A 23680-nucleotide genomic window follows, 5' to 3' on the forward strand; every position below is an offset into this window, starting at 1 on the left:
ACACGTTAATGTTTATGTGCAAAGATGTTCACTGCAGAGCTACTTATAGTGGTAGGAATTGGAAACTGACAAAATACCTAATTACAGGGATTAAATAAACTGATATCCATTCACTCAATATTATATTGCCATTAAGAATATTTATCAAGTATTTTTAACAGTATCAGGAAAAGATCACAATATGAAGAGTTCTTTCTTTTTTTGAGACAGAGTTTCGCTCTTATTGCTCAGGCTGGAGTGCAATAGCACGATATCGGTTCACTGCAACCTCCGCCTCTTGGGTTCAAGTGATTCCCTTGCCTCAGCCTCTTGAGTAGCTGGGATTATAGGCACCTGCCACCGCACCCAGCTAGTTTTTGTATTTTTAGGAGAGACAGAGTTTCACTATGTTGGCCAGGCTGGTCTCGAACTCCTGACCCTGTGATCCACCCACCTCAGCCTCCCAAAGTGCTGAGATTACAGGCATGAGCTACTGAGTCCAGCTGTAAAACTATCTTAAAGCATGTGGAAGGAAGTAGTTTCAATGTTAACAGTAGCTCCCTCTGGGTGGTGAGATGATGTATTTTCCAAATGTTGTAATGACCTCATGATACTTATCACCTGGGTAAGGAGGAAGGAGAAAGAAAGGAAGAGAGTTGAGGAGCAGAGGAAAAAGAAAGACATTCCCTCTAATTTGGGTCCAAGTTCAATAGCTATTTGTAAGTTGAATTAATGTGCAGATAACGTATTTAGCCCATATTGATTAACATGCCTCTTCTAGAAAGTTAAAGGGTAGACAGTTCTGTAGAGGGACCTGCCTGGCCCTCAAACTGAAGTGTGTTGTATCAGAAAGCACTGAACTAGGAATAGTAAAACCAGAATAATGATCCCAGCTGCTCCATCACTGGCTTCGTGACCCCTAGAAAGCTCCTGAACTACTTGGCGCTCTCTTTCCCTGAGAGAAATGATAACAACACACACCTGGGGTGACTCAAAAACCACAGTCACAGCAGTTATTCTACCAGGTTCTTTTTTTTTTTGAGACAGAGTCTTGCTCTGTCACCCAGGCTGGAGTGCAACGGCACAATCTCAGCTCATTGCAACCTCCACCTCCCAGGTTCAAGCGATTCTCCTGCCTCAGCCTCCCGCATAGCTGGGACTACAGGTACCCGCCACCATGCCTGGCTAATTTTTATATTTTTAGTAGAGACAGGGCTTCGCCGTATCGGCCAGACTGGTCTCAAACTCCTGACCTCGTGGTCCGCCCACCTTGGCCTCTCAAAGTGCTGGGATTACAGGCGTGAGCCATGGTGCCCGGCCTCCACCAGGTTTTTAAAACCAGCCAGTGAAGTAGGCTGGACACCATTACCTTCTTGCAGAAGAAAAGCTGAGGCTAGAAAAAGACAAGTGTTTCCAGTCTCTCTGCAAGTCAGAGTAAAGCAGGGACAGGGAGCAGGTAACAGTCTCAGCACAGGGCTGATGCCAAGTGGCCTTGGCCCCAGCATTTCAACGCTTATGTATGGGCCCCCATGGAAGGGCCTGGGACATATGACTGGTCACTGCCCTCCCAGTTGACTCTGAGCCAAGGTCTTCTTGCTCCTGGGTGCATTGACAGAAAGCCAGAAGGGGACAGGGAGGGGCTACCTTGAGAGGAAGGCGTGGTGCTGGGTGATGGTCTCACAGTCATAGGTGGAGGAGTCACTCTGTTTCCGCGGCAGCGGCCTCTTGGGCTCCTCATCCTCCAACCCGCTGGAGACGTCAATGTTGCTCTTGCTGAGACGCTTGCTGCTGGCCAGGCTGCAATCCTCCTCCCCGACAATTGGGGTGTCCTTTGGGACAGAGCAGGAAACAGGAGAGCAGAAGACTGTTGTCACAGGAGACTCTGGGCTCTGTTTCCTCCCACAAGCACAAATCAGCCCCTTCATCCTAAGATGTGAGGGGCCACACTTCTTCCAAAAGACACAAGGAAGCCACATCACAATAACGGCAGGATTTGAGGCACAGGGTCTCTGCGACACCCACAGGAATTGACATTCCAGCTGGGATGCTGGACAGTTGTCGAAGGAGCCAAATCCAACTCAGCCATCTCCAGGCCTCAGTTTCCACACCTGTCGTCATAATCCCCTGCTACTCTTGTAGGATTACGGTACACTTCTTTTTTTTTTTTGAAATGGAATCTTGCTCCATCACCCAAGCTGGTGTGCAATGGCGTGATCTCGGCTCACTGTAACCTCTGCCTCCTGGGTTCAAGTGATTCTCCTGCCTCAGCCTCCTGAGTAGCTGCGATTACAAGCACCCACCACCACACCTGGCTGAATTTTGTATTTTTAGTAGAGATGGGGTTTCACTATGTTGTCCAGGATGGTCTCAAACTCCTGACCTCAAGTGATCCAACAACCTCGGCCTCCCAACGTGCTGGGATTACAGGCCTGAGCCACTGTGCCTGGCCAGATTATGATATACTTCTTTGTAACCTGGATGTCATGGTGCCAACGTGGAGAACCAGTATTCTCTCCCCAAGGGGCAGCCCCTGATCCTACAGGTGTGCCCCACCCGCAGTCCTGCACCCCAGCCGCACCTGGGTGCTGCTGATGCTCCCCTTCCGGCTGCTGCTGGCAGGGCTGTCCCCGGAGGGCCCCGCACTGTAGCAGATGGCATCGAAGGCCAGGAGGCCGCCCACACAGTCCCCAATGAGACACACCTGGAAGAGATGCAGCTGGGATTGCGGGCCTGCCCACAGCTGACCCCGTACACCCACTGTACACCCACACCCAGCCAGAGCGCTGCTGCCTCCCCTCAGGAGAATGAGAAACTCGTCCTTGGGAGCCATTGAGAGAGCTCAATTGGGAAGCAGTGCTCAAATTGGGGGGTCAGGGCTGACGTTGGTCCAGGTCAGCCCAAGGATGGGGAGTAGGCTGCTATCAGAGGTCAGACCTCAGCTAGAGAGCAGCATGGGCTCAGAATCAGAACTCAGACTCTGCCCTCCTCAGTTTTTCTATCTGTAAAATGAGGGCAAACCCAGAGCTCTCCAAAGCCACCTCTATGCTCAGACACTGATTCTAGAACAGCCTGGCCTTGGTCCTTTCAGTAGATTCCAGCCTCTCCCAGGCAGGGGCCAGAACAGGGGAGGGGAGAGGAGGGAAGGGTGGGCTGTCCTACCTGCCCACTGAAGCCAATCCCATCGGAGGACTTGAGGAACTCTCTGTACACCTGGTTGGCTCGCTCGATGACGGTGGCAACAGCATCTTGATACTGCGGGGAGGAGATGGCCAACAGGGGAAGGGCGGCCAGAGGGACGTGGTCCTGGCTGCTGCTCAGGCAGCCCTCATCGTGGCTGTAGGGGTTCAGGCTGCAGACAGGGGGCCCAAGGTGAGCCCAGCCAGGATTGAGCAGGTTGGCAGGTTTGGGGCTGAGGACACTTCAGGAGGACCCAGGCAGGAGCCTGGTGACACAGAGCACAGGCAGTGCGGATAGGGGGAAGAGGATTCAAGCCTACATTGACTCCCTGTGTGTCCTTCCTGTGCTGGCCATGGGTATGGGCCCTGGGGTCCCTGTGACTGCAGAGCTCTCTTGCCCTCTTATGCATGGCCCCAAAGGACACTCCAGTCATAGAGAAAGAAGTCAGCTGAGGAGCCAGCTAGTGTGGAACAGGTGGGAACATATCATCATGGCAGACTTCCTGGAGGAGGTGGGGCTTGAATTAGACCTCAAGAAAGGCTTTGGAGAAGCTGGGAAAGGAGGAGAGAGGCCATGCCAGGCATGGGGTTCACATTTTGGCTATAGCTTGGAGCTGGGCACATGGCTGCAGACAGGATATCTTTATTGTGTCACTGGGAGATCGGAGCTTTCATCAGCTTCGCAGAAAGTTCTGGGACCCCAGAGGGGGCTGAGAGCCTGCCCAACAGTGTCCAGCCAGCAGATTGTCCAGACTTTGCACCGGTGCCCTCAACTCCCTACCTGCCCACTAGAAAATCCCTCCCTCTCTGGGCAGCTCAGATGCACCAGAGACCAGTGCCTCTGAGCAACCTGCCTCTGCCTGTTCCTACCTCCGCTTCTGTTCCCTGGGGCTTCTGACCCAGATGCACTGTGAGACCTGGCTGGTTAGGAAAGACCACAGAGGGAGGCTGGGAACTCCCCACCCCTTCCCAGAGCCTGCCCTTCCCCCTTAGCCCAAGCTCAGGCTAAGGAGCCCAATGCAGACCCCACTGGGACTCGACAGACTCCAGGGCAGGTGACAGGGCCCAGCCACTCTCAGCAGGTGGCAGAGCCCTTGTGGTGTACAAGGCTGGCCCTGTCAGCCATTCCTCATCTCCAAAGAGCACAAATTAGAGGAGGCAGGCCTCGATTGCAGCCGGAGAAATTTTAATTAGCTGAGAAAGAGCTCCCTCCCAGTCATGATTACAGGGTGATGAATGGCCCTGGCAAGGAGCTGCCTGGGGGAGAAGTAAGCTCCCTCCTGCTGGTCCCATAAATGGCCCAGCCATCCATCTTCCTGGAGATAGGGGTGACCCAGCTCTAGAGGTCAGATGTCCTGGGGGCAGGTAGGGGGCTCCTGAGATGGTTGATGAACTAGCAGAGTGAAGTCCTGGACTGTCAGAGTGACAAGGGAACATGCTGTGCCACCAGCTCAGCAGTGAGCAGGTGTTGGAGATACAGATTCCAGGGTGCGTCCCTCCTGAATCAGCCACTGTTGGGGTGAGGCGTGGACATCTCACAGTTTCACAAGAATCACACAAGGGATTTGGGCAATTAGCCAGGCTGAAGAACTATGGACATCATCTCCTTCCTTCCTTCCAACTCGGATGGAGATCTGCCCCCAATTCCTATTGGTGTCCAAGGAACGCAGATAAATCAGAGTCTCTGACTTTCCCTGAATCCAGAGGGGGAAAAGGAAGCCCCAGGAATGGGAAGGGGGTTGGCCATGCTCTCTTCTGATCATCTGGAAGTTCCAGGACAGGAGACTTGAGCCCTCCCCACACAGAGCGCTCCTCAGAACCTCATCTGCCTGAGAACACTGGCTCCCATTCTCCTGGGGAATTGGGAGTGTGGTCTACCCCACAGGCCTGGCATCCTACTGGGGACCTCTTCCCACTCTCCCCAGCCCTGGAGCCCCAGGGTATGAGGGCCCTGCCTGACAGCTGGGCTCTGCAGCAGCCCCAAGTCCCTAGTGGGGTCCTGTGAGGGGAGAGGCAGAATAGAGGTACAGCAGCCTCCCTCCTGCCCCTAACTGAAAGTTCCCAGCTGCCAGCTGCCAGCCCCAGTGATCTGCCAAATGCCTATAGGATTTGGGCCCTGCAGTCATTTGGGTAATCTTCTGCACATATGACTGCTGAGAACCCAGGTTCCACCTGGCCCCAGGCAGGCACCTTTAACTAGTTTGACAGGACAGGCAGGAGGGGAGCACTGCAGCCCTCAGGGCCTGGAACGGTGGGTAGATCTCCCAGAGGCCCCATATCCTGGAGGTCCCCTGGTCACTCAGTTTGTCCCCCACAGGTACCAGGGCCCACAGTGGATGTGCCAGCATCAGCACTGAGCAAGCTGCACAGTGCTCAGCCAGCCTTCCTGTGTACACCATCCTTATTCCTTTCTCCCACCAGCTGGGTTCCCTGCTGGGAGCTAGAAGTCTCCTTCCCCAGCCCACTCTCCACCTGCAGAGAGAGCCCCTCTTCCAGCCAGGAGGAAGATGATGTGAGTCATGGCTAGCATCCCCACGATTAGTATCTCCATGGCTGGCATCCCCATGGCTAGTCTCCCTGAGGCTAGCATCCCCATGGCTGGTATCCCCACAGCCAGCATCCCCATGGCTGGTACCCCACAGCTAGAATCCCTGAGGCTAGTATCTCCATGGCTAGATCCCCACAGATGGCAACCGCAAAGCTGGCCTCCCCAAGGTTAGCATCCCCATGTGCTTTCTATGTTCTGGACACTGTGTTGAGTGCATCACACACATTAGCACACAGAATCTTCAAAACAAGTCTGAGAGGCTATTTGCTATGGCTACTTTTATTGTATTGATTAAGAAACTGAGACAGGGAGAGGTGAAACAACTTTCCCCAGTCACATAGCCAGGATGCAAACCCAGGCTAGCCTGAGAGGCCACACACTTAACCAAGATATGTACACCCAAAAGTCACTCCTCCACAAAGTCCTCTCTGGCCTTTCTCAGAGAGCCCACAATGCCCTGTTCCTCTTCCATCACAGCACTGAGATACTATGAGGTAGGTAGGTAGGTAGGTAAGTAGGTAGATAGATAGATAGACTGTAGATGGATAGATGGATGAATGGATGGATAGAATGATGGGATGGATGGATGGACAAATAGGATAGACAGATGACAGATGGTTGAATGGATAGAGTGATAAGTGATGGATAGATAGATAATAGATGGATGAATAGGGTGATAGGGGATAGATGGATAGATTAGATAGATAATAGATGGCTAGAGTGATAGGGGATAGATGGAGGGATAGACAGATAAATTGGATGGATGGATAGATAGATAATGGATGGATGGATAGGGTGATGGGATGGATGGATAATGGATAGAGTGATAGGAGATAGATGGAGAAATAGATAGATAAATTAGATAGATAATAGATGGATAGATAGGGTGACAGGGAATGGATGGATAGATAATAGATGGATAGAGTGATAGGGGATAGATGGAGAGATAGATAGATGATAGATAGATAGATAGATAGATAGATAGATAGATAGATAGATAGATAGGTTTTGTCCACAGTTCCTGGCTCTCATATCCCTTATTATAATGTTGGAGCACTTTAGGCCTCAGAAGCAGGCCTTGGAAAACAGAATCAATCTCTCTGTCTGTCTCTCTCCGTCTCTCTCTCTCTCTCTCTCTCTCTCTCTCTCTCTCTCTCTCTCTCTCTCTCTCTCTGACCTCTGACATTCTCCTGCCCTCCTTTTATTCTCTCCCCAGGCAGGGACTCTCCCCCACCTTTCTGTCTTGCAGCTGGCTGTAAAGCAATTCTCTGATCTCCCTTGTCTGATTTAGGTCATGAGACCTTCATTTCAGAAGGAGTCCTGCTCCATACCCAGGAGGAGGAAATGCTGCAGAGAGGCCAAGAAGAATCTGAGCAGACAGGCCCTGCTGGGTTCCCTGCCCGGGCTGAGTCTGAGACCCTTGTTGTCCAACCACATTTCTTTGTTGTCAGTCATGCCTAGCCAATGCCACCTCCATTAAAGGGCCGAAAGGACAGGAGAGCTTCCGGGGATCTGAACACGTGGATGTTCCTCAAGGGCGGCGCACATAGGGAAGCTCCGCCCCTTCCCCCATACCTCGCCCTATGCATCTCTTCATCTGCCTCCTTTATCATAAACCATTAAATATGATTAGGTGTTTTCCTGAGTTCTAAAGGCGATCTAGCAATTAATTGAACCCAGTGACAGGGTTGTGAGAACCCCAACTTGAAGCCAGGCCATCAGAAGAAGCACAGGTAAAACAAACTGGGGCATGCTCTCAGTGTCAGAAGTTTGGGGCAGTTGTTGGGACCAAGCTCCCCGTGGGATCTGATGCTATCTCCAGATAGACAGTGGCAGGATTGAATTGGAGGGCACCCAGCTGGTGTCCATAGCAGAACTGATTGCTTGGTGCATACGGAAACAGCCCCTCCTACGTGGCCCCAGAAATCTTCTTTGTTGACTGTTACGGTGTGAGAGCAAAGGAGAAACACCGTTCGTGTTTTTCAAATTCCTACTTGGCTGCAATTGTGTGGCTGAGTGTGACTTCTGTCTCCATTGGCTGGGCCACCATGGGGCCAACTTGTCAACACTCAGTGTCCTGATCTGGGCCAAATAGATCAGGCTTGTTGAACACCACAGGAAATGGCTTGAGCTTCCATGGGGATCCCACCACACCCAGGCCCAGGCAGAGGACAATTCCCAGTCCCTTCCACCAGGGATGCTTGTGATTTGTCAGGATCTGACATCCCAGAGAGGGCTTGCAGGTGCCCACCTGCCCATGGGGTCCATGCTGTGGGGGCAGCCCCTCTACTTAGTTCTCCCACCAACCCCATCCAGCCCCAACCAAGCAGAAATGGACTCACTGAGAGACGAGTGAGAAAGCCTCAGAGCAGATAGCAGGACAGGGGACGAACTTGATGAGGATGTGGCCCAGGGCAGCAGGGAAGTGAGCTCGTGTGACCTTCTCCAGCACGGAGCTGAAGGTATGGATGTCGGCTGCCTTGCAGGACGGGTCCCCGGTGCCTGTGTCCAGGACGTTGCCCCCATGCAGCACCAGCAGGAGGACGTGCGTCTTGCAGGAGCGCTGCGGGCAGCCTTCCTGAGAGCCGCGTCAGTTGGTGTAGAGAAAGAGAGGTGGCTGGGGATGGGGGAGGCACACAGGGACACACACACACATACACACACACACGGGGAGACTGAGACCAGAGAAGTAGGCACTATATCCAGCCTGTCTCAGCTCCAATTTGAGTGGCAGTCTCAGCTCTACTATGCCCAACTATGTGATAGAACCTCTGGTGCATTCAGAGTGAGGAAAGGGCACGGACTGCCAGGAGTCATGTCAGAGCAGGAAGGAGTCTCAAGAGACCCTTCCTATTCATATGGGAACCCAAAGCCCAAGGAAGGACAGGGACCAGCCCAGGGTCACACAGCCAGTCAGATGAAGAGCTGGAAGAAAACAAGGCGGCCTGTTATCCAAGGGCTCTTCCTAAAATCCTGGCCTCTGAGATGGCCCCAGACATGCCCCGAAACCCAGCCCACCTCACTGTCTTCATGGATCTCAATGCTTCCCTGGGCAGGAAACCTCTGTCTTCTCAAGGAAACCCGGTACAGTTCTCCTGCAGAGGGAAAGAGGAGAGCTCAGCGTGTCCAGGCTTCCCCAAAGTGACCAGTCACTCCCTAGGCCCAGCTGACCCTAAAGGTGAGGCCTTGGCTTACATCATAGATGAGCTCAGGTTAGTTACAGTCTGGAGCTAGGAAGAGTCATCCCAACCAGGCCCCACCTCGGAAACCAACATGATATGAAACCATTTTTCCTCACAAGGAAAGGAAGGCCAGGAGAGTAGGGCCATCCTGGATGGTGCTCCCGAAAGGAGAGGCTTCCTCGAAAGGAACTAGCCTGCATTTCTTCAACTCGATCAGCAGCAATAGTGTGAGAACCTACTGAGGACTTCCACTTCCAGCTATGGACAGTGATTTGAGCCAAGCCTCCTGCTGAGGACAACTAGAAGAGCTGGTGTGAAGGCACATTTTATGCACCAACCCTTTTTTTTTTGAGTCTGTTACTCAGACTGGAGTGCAATGACGCTATCTCAGCTCACCGCAATCTCCGCCTCCTGGGTTCAGGCAATTCTCCTGCCTCAGCCTCCTGAGTAGCTGGGATTACAGGCACACGCCACCATGCCCAGCTAATTTTTGTATTTTTAGTAGAGACGGGGTTTCACCCTGTTGACCAGGATGGTCTCAATCTCTTGACCTTGTGATCCACCCGCCTCAGCCTCCCAAAGTTATGCACCAACTCTTGACTGAGCTGAGAGATGCCCAGGTAGCTGGCAAAAGATGTTATCTGGGTCTATCAGTGACGTGTTTCCGGAATAGATTGGCATTTGAATCGGTGAGTGAAGGCGATTGGCCCTCACCAGTGGGGTGAACACCATGCGGTCCGTAGAGGGCCTGAACAGAACAAAGCGATGCAGGCAGGGAGGACTCACTCTTCTCAAACCCAGACCTCCATCTCCTGCCCTCACAGTCAGCACTCCTGGTTCTCTGGCCTTAGGACTGGAACTGGGATTCATGCCCTTGTCTTCCCTGGTTCTCAGGCCCTTGGGCTCGGGCTGGAACTACACCAGAGCCTTTCCTGGGCCTCCCAACCTCCAGACAGCAGATCAGGGAATGTCTCAGCCTCCATCATCACAAAAGCCAGTCCCTCATAATAACTCTCTTTTGATACATCTGGGTGTATAACCTTTCAGTTCCGTTTCTCCAGAGAACCCTAATTCAGCTAGATAAATCCTTAAAAAAAAAATCTGGCCGGGCATGGTGGCTCACACCTGCAATTCCACCACTTTGGGAGGCCAAGGTGGGCAGATCATGAGGTCAGGAGATCAAGACCATCCTGGCCAACATAGTGAAACCCTGTCTCTACTAAAAATACAAAAAAATTAGCCGGGCATGGTGGGATGCCCCTGTAACCCCAGCTATTTGGGAGGCTGAGGCAGGAGAATTGCTTGAACTTGGGAGGCGGAGGCTGCAGTGAGCCGAGATCACACGACTGCACTCCAGCCTGGGTGACAAGAGCAAGACTCCACCTCAAAAAAAACAAAAATCTGTTTGAAGTTATCAGAGAGATAATACAGGCTTGAATTATGGGACCACTTTCCAGGGAAGGTAGATTCCCAGAGAGGTAAGATCAGCATTTGAAACACTCTTGGCATCATCCATGAGCTATGGGGTAAAGCTGGCCTTTGGCAGAAATCTCTCCTTGCTCCTCTGAACAGGCTGGGATCAACACCTCCCCCTTCAAGAAGTCCTTATTGGCTCCCAGCCCTCCCTGAGCTCTCATTTCCCTAACAAAAAATTCAGTAAGCCACAGCCATGGATCAAATCTGCCCCACTGCCCGTTTTTGTAAATAAAGTTTTATTGGAACACACCCAGGTTCATTCATTTACATATTGTCTATGGCAGGTGGCTTTTGTGCCACAGTAGCAGAGTAGTTGCAGCAGACACCTCACAGCTCACAAAGCTGAGAGTATTTATTATCTGGCCCTTGCCTTCTTCACAACCCCCGCCCTACACCAGAGCCTGCTGCTCCCCTCTAGGAGTCACATCTGGGGAGGGCCCTTCCAGGGGCTTTGAGGGCAACTCTAGGCACCCTGCCAATATCCCCTCACCATGACTGGCTCCAGGGGAGGGGATCTCTACAGAGAACTGCAAATGAGCAGCTTTTCTCAGCAGTGAAGAGCATTTCTGAAATATTCTGTCCTCACAGACACAATCCCGGTCAAAGGGCAACTGCTTTATGAGCTTGGAGCTCCTGCCCACATAGACAGGAAATCGTTTCGGAAACGATGGAGGAGGAGGAAAAACTTGTCCTGGGGCCTGGCTCTGCCCAGCACTTCCTAGTGTTCTTCCCACTGGCGAGGCTCCCCTGACTAATTCCTAACTTATCAAAGACCTTGCCTTATGCCATTCAGGACATATGCATAGGCAACGACTTCATGACTAAAACATCAAAAGCAACAGCAACAAAAGCCAAAATAGACAAATGGTTTCTAATTAAACTAAAGAGCTTCTGCACAGCTAAACAAACTATCTTTAGAGTGAACCAGCAACCAACAGAATGGGAAGAAATTTTTTCAATCTACCCATCTAACAAAGGGCTGATACCCAGAATCTACAAAGAACCTAAACAAATTTACAAGAAAAAAAACAACCCCATCAAAAAGTTGGCAAAGGATATGAATAGGCACTTCTTAAAAGGAAATATTTATGCAGCCCACAAACATATGAAAAAAAAAAAGCTCATCATTACTGGTCATTTGAGAATGCAAATCAAAACCACATTGAGATACCATCTCACGCCAGTTAGAAAGGCAATCACTAAAAAATAAGAAGACAACAGATGCTGGAGAGGATATGAAGAAATAGAAATGCTTTAACACTGTTGGTGGGATTGTAAATTAGTTTAACCATTGTGGAAGACAATGTGGTAATTCCTCGAGGATCTAGAAATAGAAATATCATTTGACCCCGCAATCCCATTACTGGGTATATACCAAAAAGAGTATAAATCATTCTACGTGCACACATATGTTTATTGTGGCACTGTTCACAATTAGCAAAGACTTGGAACCAACCCAAATGCCCATCAATGACAGACTGGATAAAGAAAATGTGGCACACATATACCATGGAATACCATGCAGCCATAAAAAAGGATGAGTTCATGTCCTTTGCAGGGACACGGATGAAGCTGGAAACCATCATTCTCAGCAAACTAACGCAAGAACAGAAAACCAAATACCGCATGTTCTCACTCATAAGTGGGAGTTGAACAATGAGAAGACATGGATGCAGGGAGGGGAGCATCACACACCAGGGCCTGTGGTGGGGGGCTAGGGGAGGGATAGTAGGGGGTGGGCGGATTGGGGAGGGATAACATTAGGAGAAATACCTCATGTAGATGATGTGGTGATTAATGCAGCAAACCATCATGGCACGTGGATACCTACGTAACAAACCTGCACATTCTAAACGTGTACCCCAGAACTTAAAGCATGACTGATTAAAAAAAAAAAGACCTTGCCCTAGGCTTGGCTAGAAGAGACCCAGGCCCTCCCCTCAGGACAGGATGATAACACAACAGTAACGGCTCAGCTTTATTAAGCACTTATTATGTCCCGGGCGCTATGTGTGTTACATGGTTCATCCTGTCCAGTCCCCACAATTACTCTCTGAGTCTGAATGATCTTGTTTGTAGCCCCATTTTACAGAAGAGCAAAGGCTCAAACAACCTATGTCACTTGCCCCACGCACCTTAAAGGTTAAAGTCCAGGTATGCCACTGCCAGAGCCCTTTCACCACATGAAATAGCGCCAGGAGGGAGAGAGTCTGAGTGTGGCTTCCCCAAGATGAAGCACCCACGCTTCATGGTGTGTGCAGCCCTGCATGTGGATCTGGGCAGGCTCCGAGTCCAGAGGAACCAGGAGTGAGGGCAGGGCTGAGGTTGGCTCTAGGGCTGGGAGGTGCGTGGTCAAAGCCACAGCCTCTGGACCCAGAATGCCTGGGCTCACATCCTGGCTCTTATCAGTTGTATGATCTGTCTCAGTTTCTTCATCTGGAATATGGGGATAATATAGCAGCTACCCCATGGGGTGGTGGTGAGGAGAGATGAGTTCCTAGGCATAAAGGGCTTAGAACAGGGTGTGGAACACAGGAAGTGTCATGTGGGTTAGCTGCTATTGTTATTATTATCATTATCCAGGGGACATCCAGGGCACAGAGCCAGGACCACAGCTGACAAGATGGGCTGATGGGGACATTGCTGCCTCCACACTTGCCTGCCCTGGTGCCAAGTTCCTCCCTGAGCCCTGGCAGGCTCCTCAGCCTTGCTGGGCTGGGCGCCTGTTTGCAGTGTGATTACAGGATTAAATGCTGTGATTGCCACAAATTACTATGGCAAGGCTATAAATACATTGCAGGGAAGACATGAGGGTCCTGCTGTCTCCTGGGCATGATGCCCTCTGTTAGATGGGGGCTGGACCCTGCACCCTCACTGATTACAAAGGCCAAGGAGCACCTACATCTTTGATCTGTGTGGAGCCAACTCCCTCGGGACCCCTGTGATGCATCAAATTGGTGGACAACTGCTGCATCCTGGCTACCACTGATGTCCAGGCCACTCCTGGCTCAGCAGGGATAGGAGCCACGGGAGCCACAGACCAGAGACTGGGCAGGATTGTCCTCAGTATCCCTCACTCCTCCCCAGCAGGAAGGAAGAGTGTCGCCTCCTACGATGTTTGGGGACAGAGCCTTGCTTCCTTTCCATGCACAAAAGCCAGGAATGCTTTGCTCTGGGAGATGGAGGAAGGGAGATCTAGCCTGCCAGATTCAGATCCGGGCCCCTTGAGAGTTGACTAACAGGACCAGAGCTTCCCCATGGGAAAGGCACATCTCCCATCTTCATCTTAGCAAAGACCCCTGGAGATAAAGCAGGGGCAGCCACAGGACACCTTCCCAGTACCTTGCCCACCAGTCTGTGCTCTTCTAAAAGCCAGACATTCCTACCATAATAATTGAGGCCACTGGCTGTGACTCACCCTCAAGACATAACTCTTTCACTTGTCCTTGCCTTTGCTCATGCTGAGCCTCTGCCCGTAAGCCCTTCCTCCCTTTCCAGACTGGCAATCTCCTACTTGTCCTGCAAAACCTCGCTCCACTGCCGTCACCTCTAGAAAGCTGTCTTTGATCTATCTAGGCAAAGATGGTTATCCCACAGTCTGCTGCACTGGTCCTGGCTTACTTGTTTATTTCCCCATCAGACTGTGAGACCCTTGAGAATAGAGTTTATCAGCTTTCAGGTCCTAGGGTGGCATTTTTGTGAAAACCTTTTGGAAGATCCCAGGCTGCACACAGCCCGTGAGACATCTCTGTGCCGTTAAACCCCCAGGAGAAATCAGGCTCAGGGAAGCATCAACCACTGAGAAGCACATTTCTTGAAAGTACTCATGGGAACTGGTATGGGAGAACCTCTGGAGATTCTAGAAGACTCTGGCCTGGGCTTTATAATAACACCCCTAGAGGCTCCCCCAGGGCCTCTGGTGATAAGAGCAGCTGGCAGGGGGTCCTAAGGGGTAGAGAGCCACATGCAGGGAACCCCAGGACCTCATCATGAGGCTGCCTGTTTCTTCCCACTTTCTGTTAATTTCCATGTTCATGTCTCTATTCAGGCTGGGTCCCTGCAATGCCCGGATTTGGGGTGGGTGAGCCCACAGCTGTTTCTGTGAGAGTGTTTTATGACAGGCTTTGCAACAGCTCCCACAGTGCCAGCTCCCAGTACCCTGCTAGCCCCTCATCAGAATAGGTGGTCCACCCCACTCACCATGGCTGCTCCTGATGCCTGAAGAATGGAGCCTATTTTTACTTAATCACAGCCTTGGAGAGGTACAAATCGCAATCATCCCCTCTAATTACCAATGCGCCACACTGCTCTTGAGACAAAAGCCAAGGTCATCACCCACACGATCAGCACCCTAAGCAAAGCATCACCCCAGCTCGGCTGGAGAGCATAGCTGTCTCCATCTCTCTTGCTACCAACCTCTGGGGTCCACAGGGGCAGATGCTGAGGGCCCCCTGGCTAAAGCTAAACACTCAGTTTCCCCCTCCATCCTTGGCAGTCACTCACACCCCCCTTACTCACCTGTGGAGTCAATCAAGCAGAGCTGGGCCCAGCTTGAGACCATGTGGCACAGCCTGAGAAGTAGCTACAGAAGTATCTCATCCTCTGTGAGCTAGTGGAAGCCCCTGAATGGGTGGAAACATTTTTTTTTTTTTTTTGCATAAACCATCCCTGGTGACCAGGACTCTTCACCGTCCTGAAGGAGGGGAATAAGAAAGGGACGGTCTCTTTGCTCTTACTGATGCCTTCATACCTCAGCCCTGCCTCTTCAGGGTGACTCCTGGCAGGGAGGAAAGAGTGAGGAGAGGCTACTATGAGCAGCAGGAACTGCTTAGACTGTTAGGACCCTAAGGATCCCAGCAAGTCCACCCTGGCCCTGCCTGGGAGTCAAAGGCTTTGCTATTTTGTTTTGTTTGTTTGTTTTTGAGACGGGGTCTCACTCTGTTGCCAGGCTAGAGTGCAGTGGTGCAATTTCAGCTCACTGCAACCTCCGCCTCCCGGGTTCAAGTGATTCTCCTGCATCAGCCTCCCAAGTAGCTGGGACTACAGGCGCATACCACCATGCTCGGCTAATTTTTGTATTTTTAGTAGAGACAGGGTTTCACCATGTTGGCCAGGATGGTCTCAAACTCCTGACCTCGTGATCCACCTGCCTTGGCCTCCCAAAGTTCTGGGATTACAGGTGTGCACCACAGCACCCAGTCAAAAGCTTTGCTATTTTGCTGTGAGGTGGGATCCATCCATACACCTAGGTGACATCTGGGAAGAACTAGAACCTCCCTCATTCAGCAGCATGGATCGGGGGGCTCAGACCACAGCCCTTCCCCAGGTGAGCCCACATGACACACACATGAAGAGAGAAGGACACACACAGACATACAGGCCATGGATCAAGTCCTCGGGTGAGAAACGAACACCCTACTCAGAGGGTGACCTCAGACATGCTTTGCAAACCATGGCAAAAGGAGGGATTTGCCTGCATTCCCTGGTAACAGTCAGGCAGCCTGAGAGTCTGTGAGTCCAAGGATGAGTGCCCTCGGTGAGTGCTAGCCTCCAGACCCAGCAGAATCAGGCACTAGGACCTTGAAGGGGACCCACAGTCACAATGATGGAGTCACTTTAAGAGGCTCTGGAGAAAGGAAGAGCAACCAAAAAAAACACAAGCAGCTAATCTCACTTTGCTTTTCAAAGTGGTTGATTCCAACTAGGGAGCTTGGTGTTAATTCCTGAGCAAGTCCTGGGGCAAATTAATAAATGCTTTGAGGGCCCTTATAAAAGGAAGCAGGAGGTCCCAGCGCGTGGCTCACACCTGTAATCCCAACACTTTGGGAGGCCAAGGTGGGCAGATCACTTGGGCTCAGGAATTCAAGATCAGCCTGGCCAACATGGTGAAACCTCGTCTCTACTAAAAATATAAAAATTAGCCAGGCATGGTGATGGGCACCTATAATCCTAGCTACTTGGGAGACTGAGGCAGGAGAATCCTTAAACCTGGGAGGCAAAGGTTACAGTGAGTCAAGATTGTGCCACTGCACTCCAGCCTGGGTGACAGAATAAGTCTCCAGCAAGGAAAGAAAAGGAGGGGAGGGGAGGCGAGGGGAGGGGAGGGGAGGCGAGGGGAGGGGAGGGGAGGCGAGGGGAGGGGAGGCGAGGGGAGGGGCTCCAGGGGAGGGGAGGGGAGGGGCTCCAGGGGAGGGGAGGGGCTCCTAGAGCTCTGATAGATTCCCTTAGAACCAGCTCCCTAACCAATCAGCTCCCTAATCCTGTGTCATAGCATGTGGCGTAGATACAGTCACTGTACCAGAAGTTCAAGGGAATGCCAAGGGCTTAGGGCATCTGGGGAGGGAACACACTAGCAGAATAAAAACTATCTAAGAAACCCACAGCCCTCACCACAGGAGCTCAAGGAATGCGGACTCATGAATGGGAACCTGCGACCACACAGAAGGTTTGGGGACCAACGGCCAATAGCAGATGCCCATGGAACAGCATGAAGCTGGGAAAAGGATAGGCCCTCTTCTGAAGGTTTTAAAACATTTTTTAAAACGGGAAATTTTTAGCCAATGAAAGTTTCCTTAGGAGCCCAATTTGCAAAGATGTAAGTGGATTGGCTCTGGTTGAAGCAGGTTGGGGGGCCCAGAGCCCACCTTCCTCACTTCAGCACATCCCTATCCCTAGGCAGTTCCTGAAGGCTCCATAGAATGAAACTTAAAAGCCACTGACCTGCCAGGTGCAGTGGCTCACGCCTGTAATCCCAGCACTTTGGGAGGCTGAGGCAGGCGGATCATGAGGTTAAGAGATCAAGGCCATCCTAGCCAACATGTGAAACCCCATCTCTACTAAAAATACAACAATTAGCCAGGCATGGTGGCATGTGCTTGTAGTCCCAACTATTCAGGAGGCTGAGGCAGGAGAATCGTTTGAACCTGGGAGGCAGAGGTTGCAGTGAGCCAAGATCATGCCACTGCACTCCAGCCTGGATGACAGAGCAAGACTCCGTCTCAAAAGAAGAAAAAAAAAAAAGCCACTGACCCTGTTCACCAGCCAGACTGCAGGCCATCTCCTCTGCAGGTTCCCAGTCCCTAGTTCTGCAGAAAATGAAAAACAACAACCTAAATGATGGTGGGGAGGTGGGGGAAGGAACTTGGGGTCTTATATTAGAAGGAAACACATCAAAATGTTTACAGTGATTTTCTCTAGATGCTGGGACAATGGACAATTTTTTTTTAACTTTCTACTTTCCTCTATTTTCTAATTTTTCTCTAAGGAGTCCCTATTTCTTTTAGTTTAAAACTATTTATGAATGTTTATTGGACAGATAATACAAGTATGTATCATGTTTATGCAAGGAATGTTTTAAAACCAGCCACAACCTCCTATTTCAGTCAATACAAACACTAAAAAGAAAAAGGTGTGAAATGCTGTCCTGCCCTCTGGGAGATGACAGGCTAATGAGGGAATAGAAAAGGACAAAAAATGCCTGTGGAAGGAAAGAATAAATGTGGAACATGATGAGTGAATTAAGATTCCGTGTTTGGGTTAAAAATGAACTCAAGGCTGGGTGCAGAGGCTCACACCTGTAATCCCAACACTCTGGGAGGCAAGGGCAGGTGCATCACCTGAGGTCAGGAGTTTGAGACCAGCCTGGCCAACATGGTGAAGCCCTGTCTCTATTAAAAATACAAAAATTATCCAGGGGTGGTGGTGCGTGCCTGTAATCCCAGCTACTTGAGAGGCCAAGACAGGAGGATCACTTGAACCTGGGAGGTGGAGGTTGCAGTGAGTGGAAATCACACTACTGCACTCCAGCCTGGGCAACAAGAGTGAAACTTCATCTCAAAAAAAGTAAAATAAAGTAAGCTTTCCAGGGACTTTAAAAAACAAAACAAAACTTGATACCACTTGCCGATTCTTACCCTATTGATTATTGCCTAAACTTGTGTCAGGGCTGAAAACAGCAGAGGAGCCAGATAAGGGGCCTGCCTTCAAAGATCTCACAGGCACCTGGGATCACATGACCAAGAGTAGATCATGTGACCAAGGTCAGGTCACATGATAAAGACCTAGGTCATGTGCCCAAAATCAATCACATGACCAAATGCTACAAACATCCCAAATTAGGGTAATGGGACTGCCACAGTTACTTCTCAACCTCTGAGGCTGCATAAACCAGAGATCTCCATTCAAAATGAGAAGGGGACACCCCTGCCCTGTCCCTGCAGCTTAGCCCTCCTCGAGGGTATGTCTGATGCCCAATAACAGGGCAGGAATGTTGTAGAAAGGGCTCAGGAGGTCGAGAGACCCAGCCTGGAGAAGAGTGGCTCCAAGGGATACAGTGGCTGCCTGCAAATCTATGCTGAGCATTGTGTGGGCCAAGGGAGCAGAGGGCAGAACCAGAACAAGTAGGAGTTGGGGTGGTTTCTGGAGAGTCATTCCAAGTTTTAGCACAACTTAGGAAATGTTTACAGCAGTTCAAGAGTGATCTGTGCTGACCTGGAGACAGGGTGTTCTCCTTCACTGAAGTTAGACAAGCAAGTTATATAAGTGGCCACTTAGCAGGGTGCTAGGGAGGGAAGTTTCATAGGGGGGTGGGGAGCTGGAGGCTGAGGTCCCTCTGTGACTCCTTAACCCTTTAGGGTCAGAATCTAATCATGTCTGCCTGGATTCATCCAACTAACAAAGCCAACGGAATGTGTCCAAACCTTCAATCAGCCAGTGAGCCTTTCACAGAGACACTATCCCAGACCAGGGTCTGGCCCTTGCAAGGGCTTATGCCCCAAACCCTGCCCCTTGAGAACATGCTGTTAGACACCCCAAGGGAACACGGTGTTAGTTCAGAGAAACAGTTCTCATGGGGGATCCCAGTTCAGATCAGAGGTGCCATCTTGAATCGGGCCCAGTGAAATTTCCAGATACACAACCATGAGAAAACTCTGCCACCATGATACAATGATGCTAAAGGGACATGACATTGCAAACCCTGGTATCCCCTACAGACTCTTCTGCAACAAACACAGCCCTCCTAAGATTGGTCCTGAGTTTCTAGTCCCCATACAGTGTCTCAGGCAATCTTCACATTCATCCGATGAGGTCAGGAGTGCTCTCCCCATTTTAAAGATGAGAAAACCAAGGATTGGAAAGGTGTAGCGATTTCTCTCAGGATATAAGTGGAGGGCTTGAACCCAAGTCACCAGGCCAGGGCTCTTCATCATCCTGAAGGAAGGGAGTAAGAAAGGGGTGGTCTCTTTGTTCTCACTAATGCCTTCATGCCACAGCCCTGCCTCTTCAGGGTGACTCTTGGCAGGGAGGAAAGAGAAGGGAGAGGCTACTATGAGGAGCAGGAACTGCTTAGACTGTTAGGCCCTACCCCCTAAGGACCCTGCTGTCCACCCTGGCCCTGCCTGGAAGTCAGCACAAACACAAAGGAATGCAACAGCACACTCCAGCCCACGCACTCCTGCACAGGAATCCCTGCCAAGTGGGTGCAGCTTCCAGCACAGGGACTGGGAGTGTCTCTTACACGTCTGAAAAAGGTGCTCAACCTTAGAACCCTAACCTAGAGGAAGGGTCATTGAAATTATCCTAAGACAACTATTTTTCCCCCACCTGTTAGATTGGCAGTTATGACACCCTGTGGGCCAGGGTGTGGGAAAACGCTCTCTTCATTCATTGCTGGTGAGAGTAAAAATCAGCACAGCCTCTGTCAAGGGCCATTCGACAATGTCATTTGAAACACAAAATGCCTTTGACCTAGCAAGTCCAAGCCCATATGCAAAAGGACTTATGTACAATGCTAACCATTGCCATACTGTTTACAATAGCAAAAGACAGGACACAAACTGTCCACCAGTATGGGACAGATTAAATAAATCGTACCACGTGAAATCACACATACCCATTGCAAAAAACAACTCACCTCTAAGTGTACCGAGCTAATAAGACAATCATGATATAGCATCAGCATCTGAGAAGAGCAAGGTGCACAATGAAAAGAACTGTGTGCTCCCATCTGTGTGAGGGTATAAGTATAAAAATATACATAGGCCGGACGCGGTGGCTTACACCTGTAATCCCAGAACTTTGAGGGGGCCAAGGCAGGTGGATCACGAGGTCAGGAGCTCGAGACCAGGCTGGCCAACATGGGGAAACCCTGTCTCTACTAAAAATACAAAAAATTAGCCAGGCATGGTGGCATACACCTGTAATCCCAGCTACTTGGGAGGCTGAAGCAGGAGAATTGCTTGAATCCAGGAGGCAGAGGTTGCAGCAAGCCGAGATCATGCCACTGCATTCCAGCCTGGGCAACAGAGTGAGACTCCATCTCGGGAAAAAAAAAAAAATATATATATATATATATATATATATATATATATATATATATATATGCACATTTGTATGAATATGCTCATGTATGCAGAGATTATCTCTGAAATGGAATCTAAGCAACTAGTTATAATCTTTGCTTCTAGGGAGAACTATGTGAGGTGGAAGACAGGAGAGGGAGGCATTTTATACATGTACATGTGCTACCTACTCCAAAGACAGATTAAAAATAAGAATTTTTTTAAAGTGCATGTAGCAGGGTGGGTTTTTTTAAGATACCAATTTATATTTTCTCCCAGCTTTGGCTCCTTTGCCTCTGGGAAGGTTTGTGGCAGAGCTTCCTGGCTTTTGTTTCCAAAAGCTCTTTTGTTCCCAAGAGGAAAAGATTTGAGGAGACAGAGAATGCTTCAGGGTGAAAAGAGATCCTCACGCCCTGGCCCCAAGTGGAGGAGACAGTCCTCTGCAGGGGACCCTTTGCAACTCCCGGAAGATGGAGAACAACGTAAGAAGACCTGGCCATCCCAGGCACCAGAGAGCCTGAACCTTAGACCAGGACCAAAGGGCCCACCAGGCTGGGTTCCAGGGTCCTCATGCTTTCTGGCATGGAGGGAGAACTCCCTGCACATGTATGCATGCGTGCAGACACCCTTCCCCCACCAGAGTGTGGGGAAGACCTGGAGTTTTAGGGTGATGGCAGGAGAAGGAGGAAATTGAAGCCCCTGGATGCACAGAGGAGGAGTCCTTCACCCGCACAGCTGCGTGGGAATGCACAGTCAGACTCAAAGTGGCCCACACAAAAACAAACAAAAGGACGATGCTTCCACGTGGAAATAAGCAGACCAGGCGGCGAGGTGTCCCTTTGCCCCTCCAGAGGCACAGTGCCCCCATCTCTGCCTGACTCAGCCCCGAGGCCACCTTGCTACTGGTTGAGTGTAGCCAATGGAAAACACCAGGAGGAGAACTGGGGCGAGAGAGCCCCCTCCATGCCGGGCCATTGTAAGGTGGTCTCTGCTGGAGGCTGCAGCTCATGCAGGGGCCTCTCTGGGCTCTTCTCCTTCAGGGGTGGGAGCAGCCCCAGGGTACTGCCAACACCTTCTTGGTTTCCTTAAAGCCTCACTCACCTGTGAATAAAGTCATTCTGCTAAGCCCTCCTCCCACCTGTGGTCTGTGTGAGCCTTCCTGTTTCCTGCTAGAACCCTGATGGAATCACGGACTGGATCCTGAGTGCTCTATGCAAATCCCATCACCTCCTTCCACGCCACCCCTCTCCAGGCCTCCATCCTGACAAAGCCCCCATCTTCTGTTCTGCTCTCCCACACTCACCCCTCCCTCCCTGAACTCAACCCGTTTTCAAATATACCCTTTCCCTCTCACTGCAGAGTCCCTGAACGTGTTGCTCCCCGGACCTGGCGCTTCTCTACACTGCCCTGTGCCTAAATATTTCCCACCGGAACTTCGGTGTTCCTTCCGGCCAGGGGCCTTCCTCTCTTACTGTCCCCTCTGCAAAAGCCCCACGGTCCTTTCATTCCTGGGGTTAATCCTCATGCTTTTCATTTTATGACTGATTATTATCTTCCCCTCCTCCATCTCCCAGATGACAAGATCCTTAAGGGCTGGGACTGAGTTTGTTTTCACTCTATTTTAACCCCAAAGATGATCACGATGCTGGCATATAAAGGTGCTCATTAAATATTTTTTAAACAAATGGGCAAGCGAACTAATAATTTGTTCCCATTTGCACCCCGTAAGTGTCAGAAGCTGCACATGTCCAAGCAAAGCACAGATGCTTCGTAGATAGACTTGAATATACGCACAGAGACGCATGTGCACACACACACTCATCCTCACAAAAGTGAATGCACCACTGCATGGGCATAGAGGCTAATGCACACACACACAAGTGCAAGGGCACACACACACATACACAGTGAGAAGGAAACATGCCAAGCAGAGACACACACACATGCAAGAAAAGTGCTCCCAAGGCGGACGTCTGCCACCCTCTGCTCATTAAAGCTGGCTAAATATAGCCCATCTGCAGCTGTGCTCAGCAAGCTGCCCACACAGGCCAGGAAAAGACACCAGTTACTAGGCAGAGGAGTGGAGAGGCCAGCCGTGGGCAAAGGGCTTCATGCATCCTGTCAGAGGGTCTTCTTGCGGAGGCCAAGGGCTGAGGATATGTGGGAAGGGAAGCCCTTTGGTAGCTGGTCAGAGCATTCAGCGTGGTTCCTCTGGTCACTGACCCTAGGCAGTAGGGTGTGAGGTCAAACCATGTGCCCACAATGGGGAGAGGTGAGCTGAGCAATCTACATCTCTCTGTGTCTGAGCCAAGGCCCCAAGCTCAGTCCAGAACCAGTGGTTGGAGTTAGGACCCAGGTGGGGATAAATTGGGGCTCAGCTGGAGGCTAGCAGAGAGGCTCAGTAGAGAATGAAGATAAAGGGTCAGACTGGGACTAGAGTTGAGACTCGGTGGACTATTGTCAGGTCTTTTTCTAGGGACGAGAGGAAGTTCAGAGCCCCATGGAGCATCTGCTCTAATGTGTGGACATGGCTGTCGGAAGACCCTCCCTGCACCTGAGACAGCTGCCTGCTGCCCCCACCCCTGTAACTGATGCCAGGCACTGGCCCTGGCAAAGTCATAAGATGACCAGCCTGGGTTTGGGTCATATCTGTCAGGTGGCTGTTGTCATCCACATAGGCCAGGTCCAACTTCGAGGTCCACAATAGACAGGTCTTCCTGCTGTAGAATCTGCCCCCCAACCCATCCTGAAGGATGTGGGGCAGAGGGAGCCTCCTCTCAACTCGGACCTCCTACCCTACACCTGGGGGAGCTGCTGAGACTGGAAGGGAGAGGCATGGACAGGGTGAGGCAGCCGCAGGTCTCCTGGGAGAGTCCACTCCTCCTCCCACCAGACGTTCCTGGATGGGGGTGTGGGCAGAGGAAGGTGAGTTACTGCCCCTTTGAGACAACAGCTCTGCCCTCTGCCTCTTCTATGGTG

The 23680-nt window shown here is 50.9% G+C and overlaps 1 protein-coding gene across 2 annotated transcripts in view; it reads right to left on the reverse strand.

Annotated features, from left to right (window-relative positions):
- PITPNM3 (PITPNM family member 3) overlaps positions 1-23680 on the reverse strand; it is a 105871-nt gene that overhangs the window by 24258 nt on the left and 57933 nt on the right. For both annotated transcript variants that reach the window (XM_035301110.3, XM_078374092.1), the window contains exons 5-9: positions 8722-8798; positions 8046-8281; positions 3139-3328; positions 2558-2680; positions 1624-1808 (exon numbers count right to left, since the gene is read on the reverse strand). In XM_035301110.3, the coding sequence (XP_035157001.3) occupies positions 1624-1808; positions 2558-2680; positions 3139-3328; positions 8046-8281; positions 8722-8798 (811 nt within the window). The remainder of the gene's footprint in view (positions 1-1623; positions 1809-2557; positions 2681-3138; positions 3329-8045; positions 8282-8721; positions 8799-23680) is intronic.

Source organism: Callithrix jacchus, chromosome 5 (genome assembly GCF_049354715.1).
Source record: "Callithrix jacchus isolate 240 chromosome 5, calJac240_pri, whole genome shotgun sequence".
Taxonomy (NCBI): Eukaryota; Metazoa; Chordata; class Mammalia; order Primates; family Cebidae; genus Callithrix; species Callithrix jacchus.